The sequence below is a fragment of the Cheilinus undulatus genome, linkage group 12 (genome assembly GCF_018320785.1).
Source record: "Cheilinus undulatus linkage group 12, ASM1832078v1, whole genome shotgun sequence".
NCBI lineage: Eukaryota > Metazoa > Chordata > Actinopteri > Labriformes > Labridae > Cheilinus > Cheilinus undulatus.
The window spans coordinates 44,257,276-44,270,836 of record NC_054876.1 but is presented as its reverse complement, the minus strand read 5'-3'; the positions used below and the strand labels follow the sequence as shown (position 1 = coordinate 44,270,836).

Below are 13,561 nucleotides of genomic sequence, written 5' to 3'. Positions count from 1 at the left end.
TTACATATCATGAAAAATATAGTATATCATGTAATTTTGATACAATTTTATATTTAATAAAATAGAATAAAATATAATGACAAACACACGTGGACAAAATTGTTGGTACCCCTCTGTTAATGAAAGAAAAAGCCACAATGGTCACAGAAATAACTTGAATCTGACAAAAGTGATAATAAATAAAAATTCAATGAAAATTAACCAATGAAAATCAGACATTGCTTTTGAACTGTGGTTCAACAGAATTATTTTAAAAAACAAACTCATGAAACAGGCCTGGACAAAAATGGTGGTACCCCTAGAAAAGATTGAAAATAATGTGACCATAGGGACATGTTCAACCAAGGTGTTTCCTCTAATTAGCATCACAGGTGTCTGCAAACTTGTAATCAGTCAGTCGGCCTATTTAAAGGGTGACAAGTAGTCACTGTGCTGTTTGGTGACATGGTGTGTACCACACTAAACATGGACCAGAAGAAGCGAAGGAGAGAGTTGTCTCAGGAGATTAGAAAGAAAATGATAGACAAGCATGTTAAAGGTAAAGGCTATAAGACCATCTCCAAGCAGCTTGATGTTCCTGTGACTACAGTTGCATATGTTGTTCAGAAATTTAAGATCCACGGGACTGTAGCCAACCTCCCTGGACGTGGCCGCAGGAGGAAAACTGATGACAAATCGAAGAGACGGATAATACGAATGGTAACAAAGGAGCCCAGAACAACCTCCAAAGACATTAAAGGTGAGTCCAAGGTCAAGGTACATCAGTGTCAGATCGCACCATCCGTCGTTTTTGAGCCAAAGTGGACTTCATAGGAGACGACCAAGGAGGACACCACTGTTGAAAACAATTCATGAAAAAGCGAGACTGGAATTTGCCAAACTGCATGTTGACAAGCCACAAAGCTTCTGGGAGAATGTCCTATAGACAGACGAGACAAAACTGGAACTTTTTGGCAAGACACATCAGCTCTATGTTCACAGATGCAAAAATGAAACATACCAAGAAAAGAACACTGTCCCTACTGTGAAACATGGAGGAGGCTCTGTTATGTTCTGCCTCTGGCACAGGGTGTCTTGAATCTGTGCAGGGTACAATGAAATCTCAAGACTATCAAGGTATTCTAGAGAGAAATGTGCTGCCCAGTGTCAGAAAGCTTGGTCTCAGTCGCAGGTCATGGGTCTTGCAACAGGATAATGACCCAGAAAACACAGCTAAAAACACCCAAGAATGGCTAAGAGCAAAACATTGGACTATTCTGAAGTGACCTTCTATGAGCCCTGATCTAAATCCTATTGAACATCTGTGGAAGGAGCTGAAACTTCTGGAGAAGGCACCCTTCAAACCTGAGACAACTGGAGCAGTTTGCTCATGAGGAGTGGGCCAAAATACCTGCTGAGAGGTGCAGAAGTCTCATTGAAAGTTACAGAAATCATTTGATTGCAGTGATTGCCTCAAAAGGTTGTGCAACAAACTATTAAGTTAAGGGTACCATAATTTTTGTCCAGGCCTGTTTCATGAGTTTGTTTTTTTAAAATAATTCTGTTGAACCACAATTCAAAAGCAATGTCTGATTTTCACTGGTTAATTTTCATTGATTTTTTATTTATTATCACTTTAAAAAGTTGGGACAAAAAGGCTGGAAGTGGAACTAAAGGAAACCAGCTGGCGGAGCTTTTAGCAATTAATCAGGTTAACTGAAAACAGGTCAGTAACATGACTGGGTAAAAAATGAGCATTTTAGGGAGGCAGAGTCTCTCAGAAGTAAAAATGGGCAGAGCTGCACCAATCTGTGAAAGCTGTTTCCGGCCAGACCCTCCAACAACAGAAAAAATTTGGTGCATCATAAAATGATACATCCAGCAAAGAAGACCCAGGACTGTTGAGCAGCTAGAATCCCACATCAGACAAGAATGGAACAACATACCTCTCCCCAAACTCTAGCAGCTATCTCCTCACTTCCCAGACTATAAAAGACTGTTGTTAAAAGAAGGGGAGATGCTACACAATGGTAAACACGGCCCTGTTTCTACTTTTTGAGAGGTGCTGCTGTCATTAAATCCAAGGTAATACCTTTCATGAAATGGTAAAATAAATCAGTTTCAACAGCTGATATGTTGTTTATGCTCTATCCTGAATAAAACACGGGGTTAGGAAATTTTAAAATCATTGTAGTCAGTTTTTATTTGCATTATACACACAACCCCAACTTTTTTTTAACCTGTTGCTGTATAATATAATATAATATAATATAATATAATATAATATAATATGAAGGGGTCATAAAGGGTCAGTCCTCACGCCCAATTTAGGGCAAAATTAGAACGTCAAATGAATCAGTCAGCGGGGGGCGGTATAATGCCATGCAGCCCATGGCCTGCCAGAATAAATCAATAGAAGAAGTATTTCGAACTACCTACTTCATTCCCGTCACACGCGGCTGTCTGGTAGCGCCTCAGCTTTGACTTCCGTAACTTCACTGACATGAACAAGACAAGTCTAGTCCACCAGTAGCGTTCACGCAATCGTGATTAAAAGGTATGTGTTCTTGATTCATCACTAAACTGATATTGTAGAAATCGTTAAAACTGACGAACTAGCGAAACTGAAGTTGGTCTGGTGACGTAGACTGTTGTTTCGCGCGAAAACAAAAGGGAACATATGTGTCGTGGCGTTTTTGCGAGCCATTAGACGATGTCAGCTCATGGTAGATGATCACAGGCGAAGATATAATCATAAAAATTGACCTGCAGTACCACAGCAGAGCTACATTACCGTGTAGCGAACGATATTAGAAGTGTACGTAGGTTAGCTCACAAGCTAAAATGCTAACACTGCTGTTCCCAGCGAAGGAGGGGCGTTAGCCAAAATACCTCATTACAGAAATATAATGTTTGACAGCTAAACGTAACGTAAACCTTGGATGTCTACGGTACTTGTTATCACAGAAAATTGTAAGCTAATTTATAATCCAAAAAGACGATGCTTACACGGCATACATCCTTAACTATTCACAACTTCTCCATTATCACACATCTTTTGGCCAGCATCAAAAAGAGGGCATTCAGGTTCATGTTAGCTGACTCCCCACTCTGTCCCTCCTCGAGTCACACAGACAAAATACAAATGATGAAAAGGATATGCATAGTATGTGAGGACACGTTGAACTACCATATAACACAAAAGCTGTCAAAACAGTCCTCACTCCGACACTTCCGGACACGCGAGATCTGAAACAACGCAGCCTCCTTTGTTCTGTTAGTTGTTCCCATCATAGTTTGTTAAAGCTTATGAAAACAACATTTGTGTTTCAGTGACGCATTTTTGGTTGTTAACAGAAAAATGTCAATCAGTATGGGGTGCCTTGGACTTCTGTATGCTGCGCCATGTTTAGAGTTTAAAATTCTGATGTTGTGATTACTCTGTTGTACTGTCACAAACTTGTAAACAAATACAGTCTCCAAATACGTGATGGAAATTTGACATAAGGAGACCCTATACAATTCTCTCTAATTAAAAGAGTCATCCCACAGTAGGCAAGGCAAGTTTATTTGTGTAGCACATTTCATTAAAAAGGCAATTCAAAGTGCTTCACACAGGACATTAAAATACATTGACAAAGGAAAAAAAGAAACACGATGGAAAAATTTTAAAGAAAACATGTAAAAGGTGATTAAAAACAGCAAATAAGAGCCACAAAAGATAAAAACCTGGCTTCCTTTCAACCTTGGTCCGGAGACCGAATTCTGTCCCAGACAGTTTCACGTTTGTGGCCAATAGCGGATCCTTATCTGAGCTCCAAACTCTTAACTTAAAACAATTTAAAAGAACGTAAAAGGTGATTAAAAACAGCACATAAAACCCCAAAAAGATTAAAAAAACACACATATGAAAGTTACAGTGCAGAGTTTGAGCCAAAATAGAAAATTTAAAAAGTAATAACATTTTTCAGTCAAAGGCAGCAGTGAACAGGTGCGTCTTCAACCTTGATTTAAAAGAACTCAAACTCTCAGCAGACCTGATGTTTTCTGGGAATTTGTCAGTTACTGTTTAAAAATCTTTCAATACCAGGTGTTTTATAACACTTCAGTGTGTTATTTCAGTGTTAAATAGTACTGAAAAGAAGTAAGGAAGCATGGTATTATCAGCATCAGCAGACAGGAAAAATTCTGCTGATAGCCATATTTACCGTGGATATCAGCTGTTTCCTGTGTTTTTTACTTTTATTCCGCAATTAATGCTGGAGTAGTTGATTTGTGTTTGTAAGCCTAAATTAAACAATCTGTTTAAATGATAAGTTAAGTTAATATCAATGTTGAGTACACATTCTAGAGCAGGGGTGTCAAACTTGAGGCCCGGGGGCCAAATGCAGCCCAGGGTCCAGATATACCCGGCCCACCAGATCATATGATAGTTTTAGTAGAACTGGCCCACTGGTATGAGTTCTGCAGATTTCTGATAAAAAGATTTGAAAAAAAGTCTGGAACATAGGAGAAATTTGTGTTTTCTCTATATTTTCAATGTCGCACCTCAAAGTTATGACAAAAAGTTATGGTTTTGACTTTTTATTTCATATTTTAATCTTAACATCTCATAACATGACTTTTTCTCACATATTTTCTATCTTTTAGATTTGTAATTTTACATTTTAAATCCAATTTTGACCTTATAAAGTCATGATTTTGACTTTTATCTCATGTTTTGTCCTTTTTCAACTCCTAACTTTGACTTTTATCTGTTTTTTTTAACCTTTAAACTCATGAATTTGAAATCTAATCTCATAATTGGCCATTTTAAACTCATGATTTCAATGTTTATCTCATATTTTGATTATTAAATATCATTATTCTGTGTTTTTTTTCTCAGTTTTGCTGACCATTTCTACCCCTAACTTTGACTTTATCTCATTTTTTTTTACCTTTAAAACTCATGATTTTGAATTTTATGTCAAATTTTGACATTTAAAACTCATGATTTTGACTTTAAGCTAATTTTTTTGACAGTTAAAATGAATGGTTTTAGATTTCTGTCTCACATTTTGCTTTTTAAAAACATTATTTTGACTTTAAATGTCATGCTTTTATCTTTAAAACTTATAAGTTTGACATTTTATCTCAGCATTTGAGTTTTTAACTCATCATGTTTATCTTTTAATCTCAAAATCATTTATCAGTTTTTTACCCCCATATCATTTCTGGTGAAACTGAGGTGGACAGTCTGTGGTTAAATATTCACCCTGTTATGCCCTTAGATTAGACCAACATTCAGAATCTGGCCCCTGCTGTGATTGAGTTTGACACCCCTGCTCTAGAGGGTAATAACTGGTCATTATTAACGCTGTTCATTCCCTCTTGTTATTGTAACTGAGGAACTAATCAAATCACATAAATCTGATTATTGGAAATGTTTAAAGCAGCTGCATTCTCTCTTGGTGGGAAAAAATTGACAATGGATATAAATATTAGACTATGGTTGAGTGTTATGGTCTAACTAATTAATGTGAAACCCTGGTAACACTGTTACAACTCTCAAATTGTATTTGAAAGTTTAATTTTCATCAGAAGTTCCCCACCTCTCCTCTTGACAATTTAACAATGAACAGTTTGTCATGTACTCTGCTTTCACCATCCTCATTTATGTTAAAGCATCAAATGAAGTGGTAGACAGATAATCTATTTAAGCCTCTGTCCTTTTCAATACTATCGGTCCTAAAAATAGCAGATATTGTATTGTTTAAAAACGTGCTATAGAAAGGTATCAGAGTATCAAACCTTTTGACAACCATATTGATATTGTTTGATTTTAAGTGGGAGAATTTCCAAGTTTAAGTTCTGTTTTCGTGTCACCCCTGCACTGAGTTTAGGGTGCGTAGTGGATGAGCCGGTTGGTTGTGCTCATCTCAGACACAGATGTGGTTCCTAGTTTAACCTTTCAACCATTTGTTTATTTTCCATTTACCTTAACAGCCTTTTTATAAAACTAAATGATACTTTGCTTCCTTTTGTTTGCATTATATTGACTGTGAAAGAACCATATACCCAAAAGCCTTATTTATAATGGTTTTAGGGTGGCTTTACCTCTAAAGTCCCAGCCTTCTTCTACCCACTGCATACTTTTATAAAATGCTAACATCTGGGGCTGAGGAGGCAGCCTTGGATATGCGAGCTAGGAGCCTTTTAATCCTGTAACCACAGTTTTTAGGTTGATTCTGCTTGAAGTATAACCTGAAAAGATTGAAAGGGATGTCTATATTTAGTCACCCTGGCTCTATTGTTACATGTTTGGGCATGTCAGTGACTGGTAGGCCAAAAAATGTGCCAATCAGCAGCAGCTGTAATGAGTAAAACAATCCTATTGGGAACCTTCTTAAAACAATAAAACAGCTCAAAAGAGCCTTCCTGTCCTCCCGACATTCTTGAAGTGTTAGTCATATTGTCTGGCAGCATTTCAGAAAGGATTCTGGTTGAGATAAAATTAATCCTTTAATTTTTTTTTTAGGGGCTAGCTCTGAAGAATCAGAGCTAGCACCTGCATTTTATCATTTAATGATACAAGAAACGTCCATACAGCCACTGCCTGCCTTGACAAATGTGTCAGTGAAGTCAGGTTGCTTTGAATCGAGCATTGCAAAAGTTGTGGCTCAAAAAAGTATATTACCCTTAAAGAAACTATACGTATATAAAAGGTTCCTTGATGTAGTGTTCCTAGACATCTTTAATTCACTACTTTGTCTGTTAAGCTGGAGGGTGTGTGTGCTACATTGAAAAAAAAAAACAAAAAAACTTGTCACTCCACTTTGAGTCATTTCTTCAGTCTTATTCTAGTTTTATTCTATTCTAGTCGCTGACAAGCCAATGAGCCTTCACAAGGCACACATCAGCTGATGTGGATGTTCCACGGGTTCCTCACCAGTTAAAACGCCTTTAAACTGTTGTTTCAGCCACTAAAATATGAATCTCACCACTATGGTCTCAAGTCAAACTACGGTCATCTATTCGCACAGTCTCCTCTGAACAGTTGATGCAGAGATGTGTCTGCTACAAGAACTCTGTGTGGCATTTATCTGGGCTCTTATCTGAGGTGCTGTTAACTTGCGATTTCTGAGGCTGGTGACTCGGATGAACTTATCCTCAGCAGCAGAGGTGACTCTAGGTCTTCCTTTCCTGGGGCGGTCCTCATGTGAGCCAGTTTCATTGTAGCGCTTGATGGTTTTTGCGACTGCACTTGGGGACACATTCAAAGTTTTTGCAATTATCCAGACTGACTGACCTTCGTTTCTTAAAGTAATGATGGACTGCCGTTTCTCTTTACTTAGCTGATTGGTTCTTGCCATAATATGATTTCTAACAGTTGTCAAACAGGACTGTCAGCTGTGTACCAACCTGACTTCTGCACAAAACAACTGATGGTCCCAACCCCATTAAGAAAGCAAGAAATTCCACAAACGAACCCTGACAAGGCACACCTGTGAAGTGAAAACCATTTGACTACCTCATTAAGCTGATTGAGAGAAGGCCAAGGGTTTACAGCACTGTCAACAAAGCAGAGGGTGGCTACTTTGAGGAATATAAAATATAAAACATATTAAGAGTTATTTAACACTTTCTTCTTTGCTACATAATTCCATATATCTTGCTTCATAGATTTGATATCTTAAGTATGTATCTACAATGTAGAAAGTAGTAAAAATAAAGAGAAAACATTGAATGAGAAGGTGTGTCCAAACCTTTGACTGGTAGTGTAGGTCTAAAACTAGAATGGCCGTCTGAGGCGGCAGACCCACGCCTAAGCAGCGCCACCAAGGAACTCACACTCCCATTGATTACAATGGTGTTCAAAATTGGAAGTCCGACAAAAACCGAACGGATGCACAGATCATTACCAAAATCTAATCGATTCTTCCCTGTCACTATCCCAATATTCCCTGAAAGTTTGGTGAAGATCTGACTTTCCGTTCTCGAGTTATCTTGTACACGTACAAACAAAGATAGAAAGATACGGAACCCTTTACATAACCCCCTGCCGATACCCGGTACCCGGTATCTGCCATTACTCAACACCTTGGTATCGGAATTGTTTGGGGAAGGAAAAGATGGTATCAGATCATCCCTAGTCACACTGACAGAGGTGCTATTCAAAGCGATCACACTTGCTATGTTGCTGTTACACAACAGTTTGCTAGATCAGAGACCTGGGGGTGTCTTAGCGCTCAGAATCTTTTATAAGTTGCATTTTCAATATAACATTATTCCATACAGAAGTCAGTGTTTTTTATTTGGGTATTACTGTCCTCCTTAACTTTCAACTTGACTTCTATTTTAGTGAACAATCCTAAGTCCTTATTCATAAAGTTTCCTAAGGACAAAGAGTCGCTCTAAGTGAATAATTTAGAAGAAAACTCAGACTATGATGTTGATTACATGATATGATTTTCATAACTACACTGCCGCTCTAGATTTTATGATATGACTGATCAGTTTACCATCTTTCTTTGACCTTTTTGACTAAGAGATGGCTTGTACTAATTTCATCTTCTTTCTTTTGGATCAACCATTCTCAGCTTTTTGAAGAATGTGCCGTACTGAACAACTAGGTCAACCACACCTCCTCACTCAGATAAAACTTTCTTTGTCTTCTTGTTCAGAGTTGCTCTGAGGCTGGTTTAACGCGACTTAAAATAGTCTTTAGTAAGGACTCTTTGCTTAAGAGGAATTTATTCATTTGTTTAAGCACTTTACATGGTTTACCCTGCAGCTGTATGGATGGAGGAAAGGATTAATGTGTGGGTAGAAACATTTGACTTCACAGATGGGTCTGAAAATCCTCTAGCACTTGATACCAGATCTCACTGTCATTTATCAAGTTAAACTCTCTCAGGGACAAAGTAGCAGCATTGGGATGAATCTGTCCCTGAAGAATGTATTTTTACCTTATAATAACATTAAACATGCTGATAAAGGATGCATTGTTAGTGTGTGAGAGGGGCGCTGATACCGGTTCACGTGTGAGTTATGACGCATGCTCATTATGCACACACGTTGTTTAAAGAGGACGGTTAATGCTCAGCAAAAAGGACTGTAGGTGTGGTTTCTAGCAGTGTGTTTGAGGGTGGAGGCCGGCACATGTTGGGCCTGCTTTCAGGCTTTGTTTAGACAGGTAATGCTTTGTGAGAGAACTGATTTGTTTAACTGAAATCATTGCTTTAGTTCTGTAGAGATACCTGTGAACAGGCAGCCTGGGCAGCTTTCTTTCAGGAATCAGGATCAAGTTTTATGACAGGTACATACAGCAAATCTGACTTTGTGTTCTGGTGCTGACAGGGAACCCAGTTTAACATAACAGCAAAAGAACGTATAAAGTAGAATATGAAGAATATGAAATGTATGTAGAATAGCAGGGTTTAGACCAATGAAACTCGTGAGCCTATTTTCCTTACTTAAAGTTACTGATTTGTAAAATGGCACATTTCTAATATTTATCACCCAAATACAGTGACAATATGATTTAACTTTTGTCCTGAAAGTTTGGTAAATAAATCTTTAAACCAGTTTGACTGATACTGGAAAAAGTTAATTTTTTTCTTGATAATACCATATCGCAGGGTATTAAAAAATAGCAGAAGAATTGCAATAGTATTGCTTTAATTACGTGTAACATCAAATATATACTCATGTGCCACCGCAGTATAGTCTTCTCTAAAGTCAAACAGTAAATCCTTATCATGTGGCTGTAATGTAATCCAAGAATACATGATTTAAAACAATTTAATTCTTCTTTCTGGGTGTAATGAATGTATAGTGGGATTTTTTTTTTTTTAACACCTGACAGTAATACTGTATACTCGGTAGGGTATGATGGTATTAGTAAAAAAATACAGCCAATCCTAGTACTGGCCAGTCAACACTTATCCTGGGTACCACTGGCACAGTGAGCATTTGGTATCACTTCCTGCCAAGCAGTACTAAGGCTGGACAATTAATCACAAATTAGATTAAATAGCAAAAATTGCAATAACTTGAAATGTGTCAAAATACCAGTGCAATAGTTTTTTTGCAGGAATTATTTTGTGCACATTATGCAAACATTCAAGTATTTCTAGAGTTAAAATTACTTTTACTTAAAAAAATTTAAAATGAGATGGCATAAAAATTATCATCCTTCAATCCAGCGACTGATATCAAATTTGCAATATGAGCCAAAAAAAAGGAAAACAATTAGCTGTTTGTTTTAAATTATTTTGCCCTAGTATATTCTATATAATACTGTGAAGGTTATAATATAGAAATTTATTGCTTGCATTTATTGAAAAATATATAAGATGAGGAACCTAAAAATAATTGCATATTAAATCGCAATTATAATATTGGGGGAAAAATTGCAATTAGATTATTTTCACAAATCATTCAGCCCTAAGCAGTACCTCTTATCTTATCATTTAACTACCCGTGCAAGTTGTTTTCTTACAAGTTATCTAATTTTGCTGCCTGTCAAACATGTCATTCACTGTCAGCCTTTGCTGTGGAAAACTGAAACAAAGGTGAACTATTTCTGCTGAATCCCCTCGTCTGACGCCAGCAATTACAGGCATTAAAATAACCAATCCTCTTACTGACGCTCTCTGATGCTTATATAAGTCATAAAGAGACGTCAGTATTGATTTCAGTCTGTTCTGAAAACGGCGTAAAACCTCTGCTAAGAGCTGTTAATTATTAAAGTTTTGGTTCCATGATGAAATAAAAAGAACATGTTATTTTGGTTGTAGCTTCAGCTGGCTGGTTTGAGAATCTTATTGAACAATGTGCATATTTTTGAGGAGCTATAAAAAAATAATGCACAAACAATACAAATTACGTAAACCTTATTTTGACTTTTAATAATAGCAGCATGACATCACATTTGCATGTGATGGTGATGATGGCTTAAGGAATGTAAGATGTGTTTAGCTCATGTTTTACTCTTTAAAAGCTGCATAAACCCTGAAGATAACCCAAAGCTGGACAATCCGTTGACATAGTAATGCAGACAGTTCTTTAATGTATTTTTTTCTAATATTAGTGAGGCTACGGCCAACTATTTAGGGTTAAAAACTCTGATGGCACATAATGAAGTCTTAATATTCTTTTCTTCTCACTAAGAACTCAATAACTAAAGACATCCTGCACAGAGTGATAAAACAAAGACATCATGAAGTAAGAGCATTATTAGTCATTTCTGCTTGAACAATGAGGATGTGTTTTTTTTAATCCTTTTTTTCCGTTGTTGTTTCATTTCCTCATAACTTACTACCAGCTCGATCAGTTATCAGTCTTGAGTGCTGTGCCTGGGTTTGTTCTGTTTTGCTTTATTTCATGTTGGTGCAGCACTTATTTTGTGTTGCATGACCAAAAAGCAATGATAAAACTTTGACTTCAAAAGAAAATCACTGATAAAAGTTAAATTTTCCTGTTTGTAGATTTTCATAGAGTGAAATGAATCCAGATCTGTGACATTTGTAACTAACTCCCTGTTTCCTGTTTTTGATTGAGACAGAGATTTTTGTTTGTCTTTACAGAGTGTGACGACATGTGGGAATCAGACTCTGATAGTGACTGTTTCGAGGAATATCTTGGCTATAGAAGTCGAATGAGAGATGTGAGTTTCAAATCACTTAGCACACAAAGAGCTTTTAGCCACTGTTATGTTCACTATTTGTCATTAAAACTCTTTTTGATCCACTCTAGAGCCGTCGTCTTTCATATCATGCCAGAGCTGCCACCTTCAGCCCAACAGGTAGGAGCTAAAAATTTCTTATAAAAGACAGATGCATCTCAACAATTTAGAAAATCATGAAAATGTTCCTGTGAGTTGTTTAAGGAAGTTGAACTTCCATTCAGATTCATCATCACACAGTGATTTATTTTAGTCCTTTTTCTGTTTTAATCTTGATGATTATAGCTCATGAAAATCCACCATATCATAAAACACCTGTTCAAAATAAGGATTTGTAGTACAGAAATGTTGACCTGGAAAATTCTGCTCATTTTATGCTCTCGGTGACTGGTTGGAGCTTCTTTTGCACAAATTACTGCATCTAACCACTATAGCATGGAGCCAATCAGCCCGGGGTACTGCTGGGTGTTATGAAGCCCAGGTTGCTGTCATAGCAGCCGTCAGCTCCTCTGTATTGTTGAGTCTGGTGTCTCCCATGCTCCAGAGATTCTCTACAGGGTTCAGGTCAGACCAGTTGGCTGATCAATCAAACACAGTAATACCATGGCCAGCAAACCAGTTTCTGGTAGTTTTGGCTTCACTGTTAGCAGGGGAAAACGAAATCAGTATCTCCATAAATATTCAGCAGACTGAAGTACGAAGGTCTCTAAAATCTCCTGGTAGACGGCTGACAGTGTTGGCTCTGGACTTGAGAAAGACCAGTGGACCAGCAGCAGCAGATGACATGGCTCCATCACTGACTGTGGAAACTGAGACTGGAGGAAGATCAGATAGGCTCAGAAGTCGTGTTTTCAAATGAAATTCAAATGTACTTTTTATCTGAAAACATAGCTTTGGACCACTGAGCAACAGTCCAGTCCCTTTTCCCCTTAGTCCAGGTGAGACCACTGATGACATCTGTGCTTCTGGAGTGGATCGACACTAGGAACATGACACTCGTTGACCTGTCTGTGTAGTAGCTTTTGATCCACTGACCCCAGCCTCAGTCCGCTTCTTCTGAAGCTGCCCTTAGTTCTTGAATCTGCTTTGTTTGACAATCCTCTGAAGGCTGTGCTCATCCCTGTTGCTTGCACCAAATTTTTCCCTTCCAGTCAACTTTCCATCAGTCTTCTTTGATACAGCCTCTGAGAACAGCCTGCCCTTTCAGCAGTGACCTTCTGTGGCTTACCCTCCTTGTGGAAGATGACAGTGATTGTCCTCTGGACAACAGTCAGGTCAGCAGTCTTCCCTGTGATTGCGGTTGTGTGCACTGAACCAGAGTAAGAGAAGGAAGGCTCAGGAAATCTTAGCAGAATGATCTTTTCCACACCATTCTAATATTTTGAGGTGGTGGATTTTTGTGAGCTGTGGTCATCAAGATAAAAACAAAATAAGTCTTGACATATTTCACTTTGTGAGGGATGAATCTACAAAATATGGACATTAAACTTACTCAAGAAAATCATGGGAAAATGATGAGATTCTGTTTCTTCAGATGCAACTGCAGATGCTGAAAAACACCCAATGTAGTCTGTTTTTTTTAATCTGATGACATGATTAGCCTTCTTTATGAAGCATCTTTGATGAACGGGAGACTGCGAGTTATTTCTGCTTCTCTCAGCTGGATGAAACTGTGAATTTTTATTTTTAGATGAAATTATCGAACGATGGAGCACTATCCCGAACGATATCAAGCTGTTGGCTTTAATGAAGATGAAACTTTGTGTCTTCTGGCTTCCCACTCTGCTGAACCGTGACGACACCAGCCCCATAACTCAGTGGGCTCTGGAAGTTGGTCTTATCAACTCAAGGTAGCTACAGTTATTATTGCCTTTGGAAATATTCTCAACAACTTATTTAAAAAGATTTGTGCAT

The 13,561-nt window shown here is 37.7% G+C and overlaps 1 protein-coding gene across 2 annotated transcripts in view; it reads left to right on the top strand.

Moving 5' to 3' along the window:
- Nucleotides 1-2,414: 2,414 nt before the first annotated feature.
- The window catches only part of ttc3 (tetratricopeptide repeat domain 3), a 45,176-nt gene continuing 34,029 nt past the window's right edge, over nt 2,415-13,561 (top strand). For both annotated transcript variants that reach the window (XM_041801064.1, XM_041801062.1), the window contains exons 1-4: nt 2,415-2,536; nt 11,550-11,629; nt 11,719-11,767; nt 13,338-13,497. In XM_041801064.1, the coding sequence (XP_041656998.1) occupies nt 11,561-11,629; nt 11,719-11,767; nt 13,338-13,497 (278 nt within the window). In that variant the 5' untranslated portion in view covers nt 2,415-2,536; nt 11,550-11,560. The remainder of the gene's footprint in view (nt 2,537-11,549; nt 11,630-11,718; nt 11,768-13,337; nt 13,498-13,561) is intronic.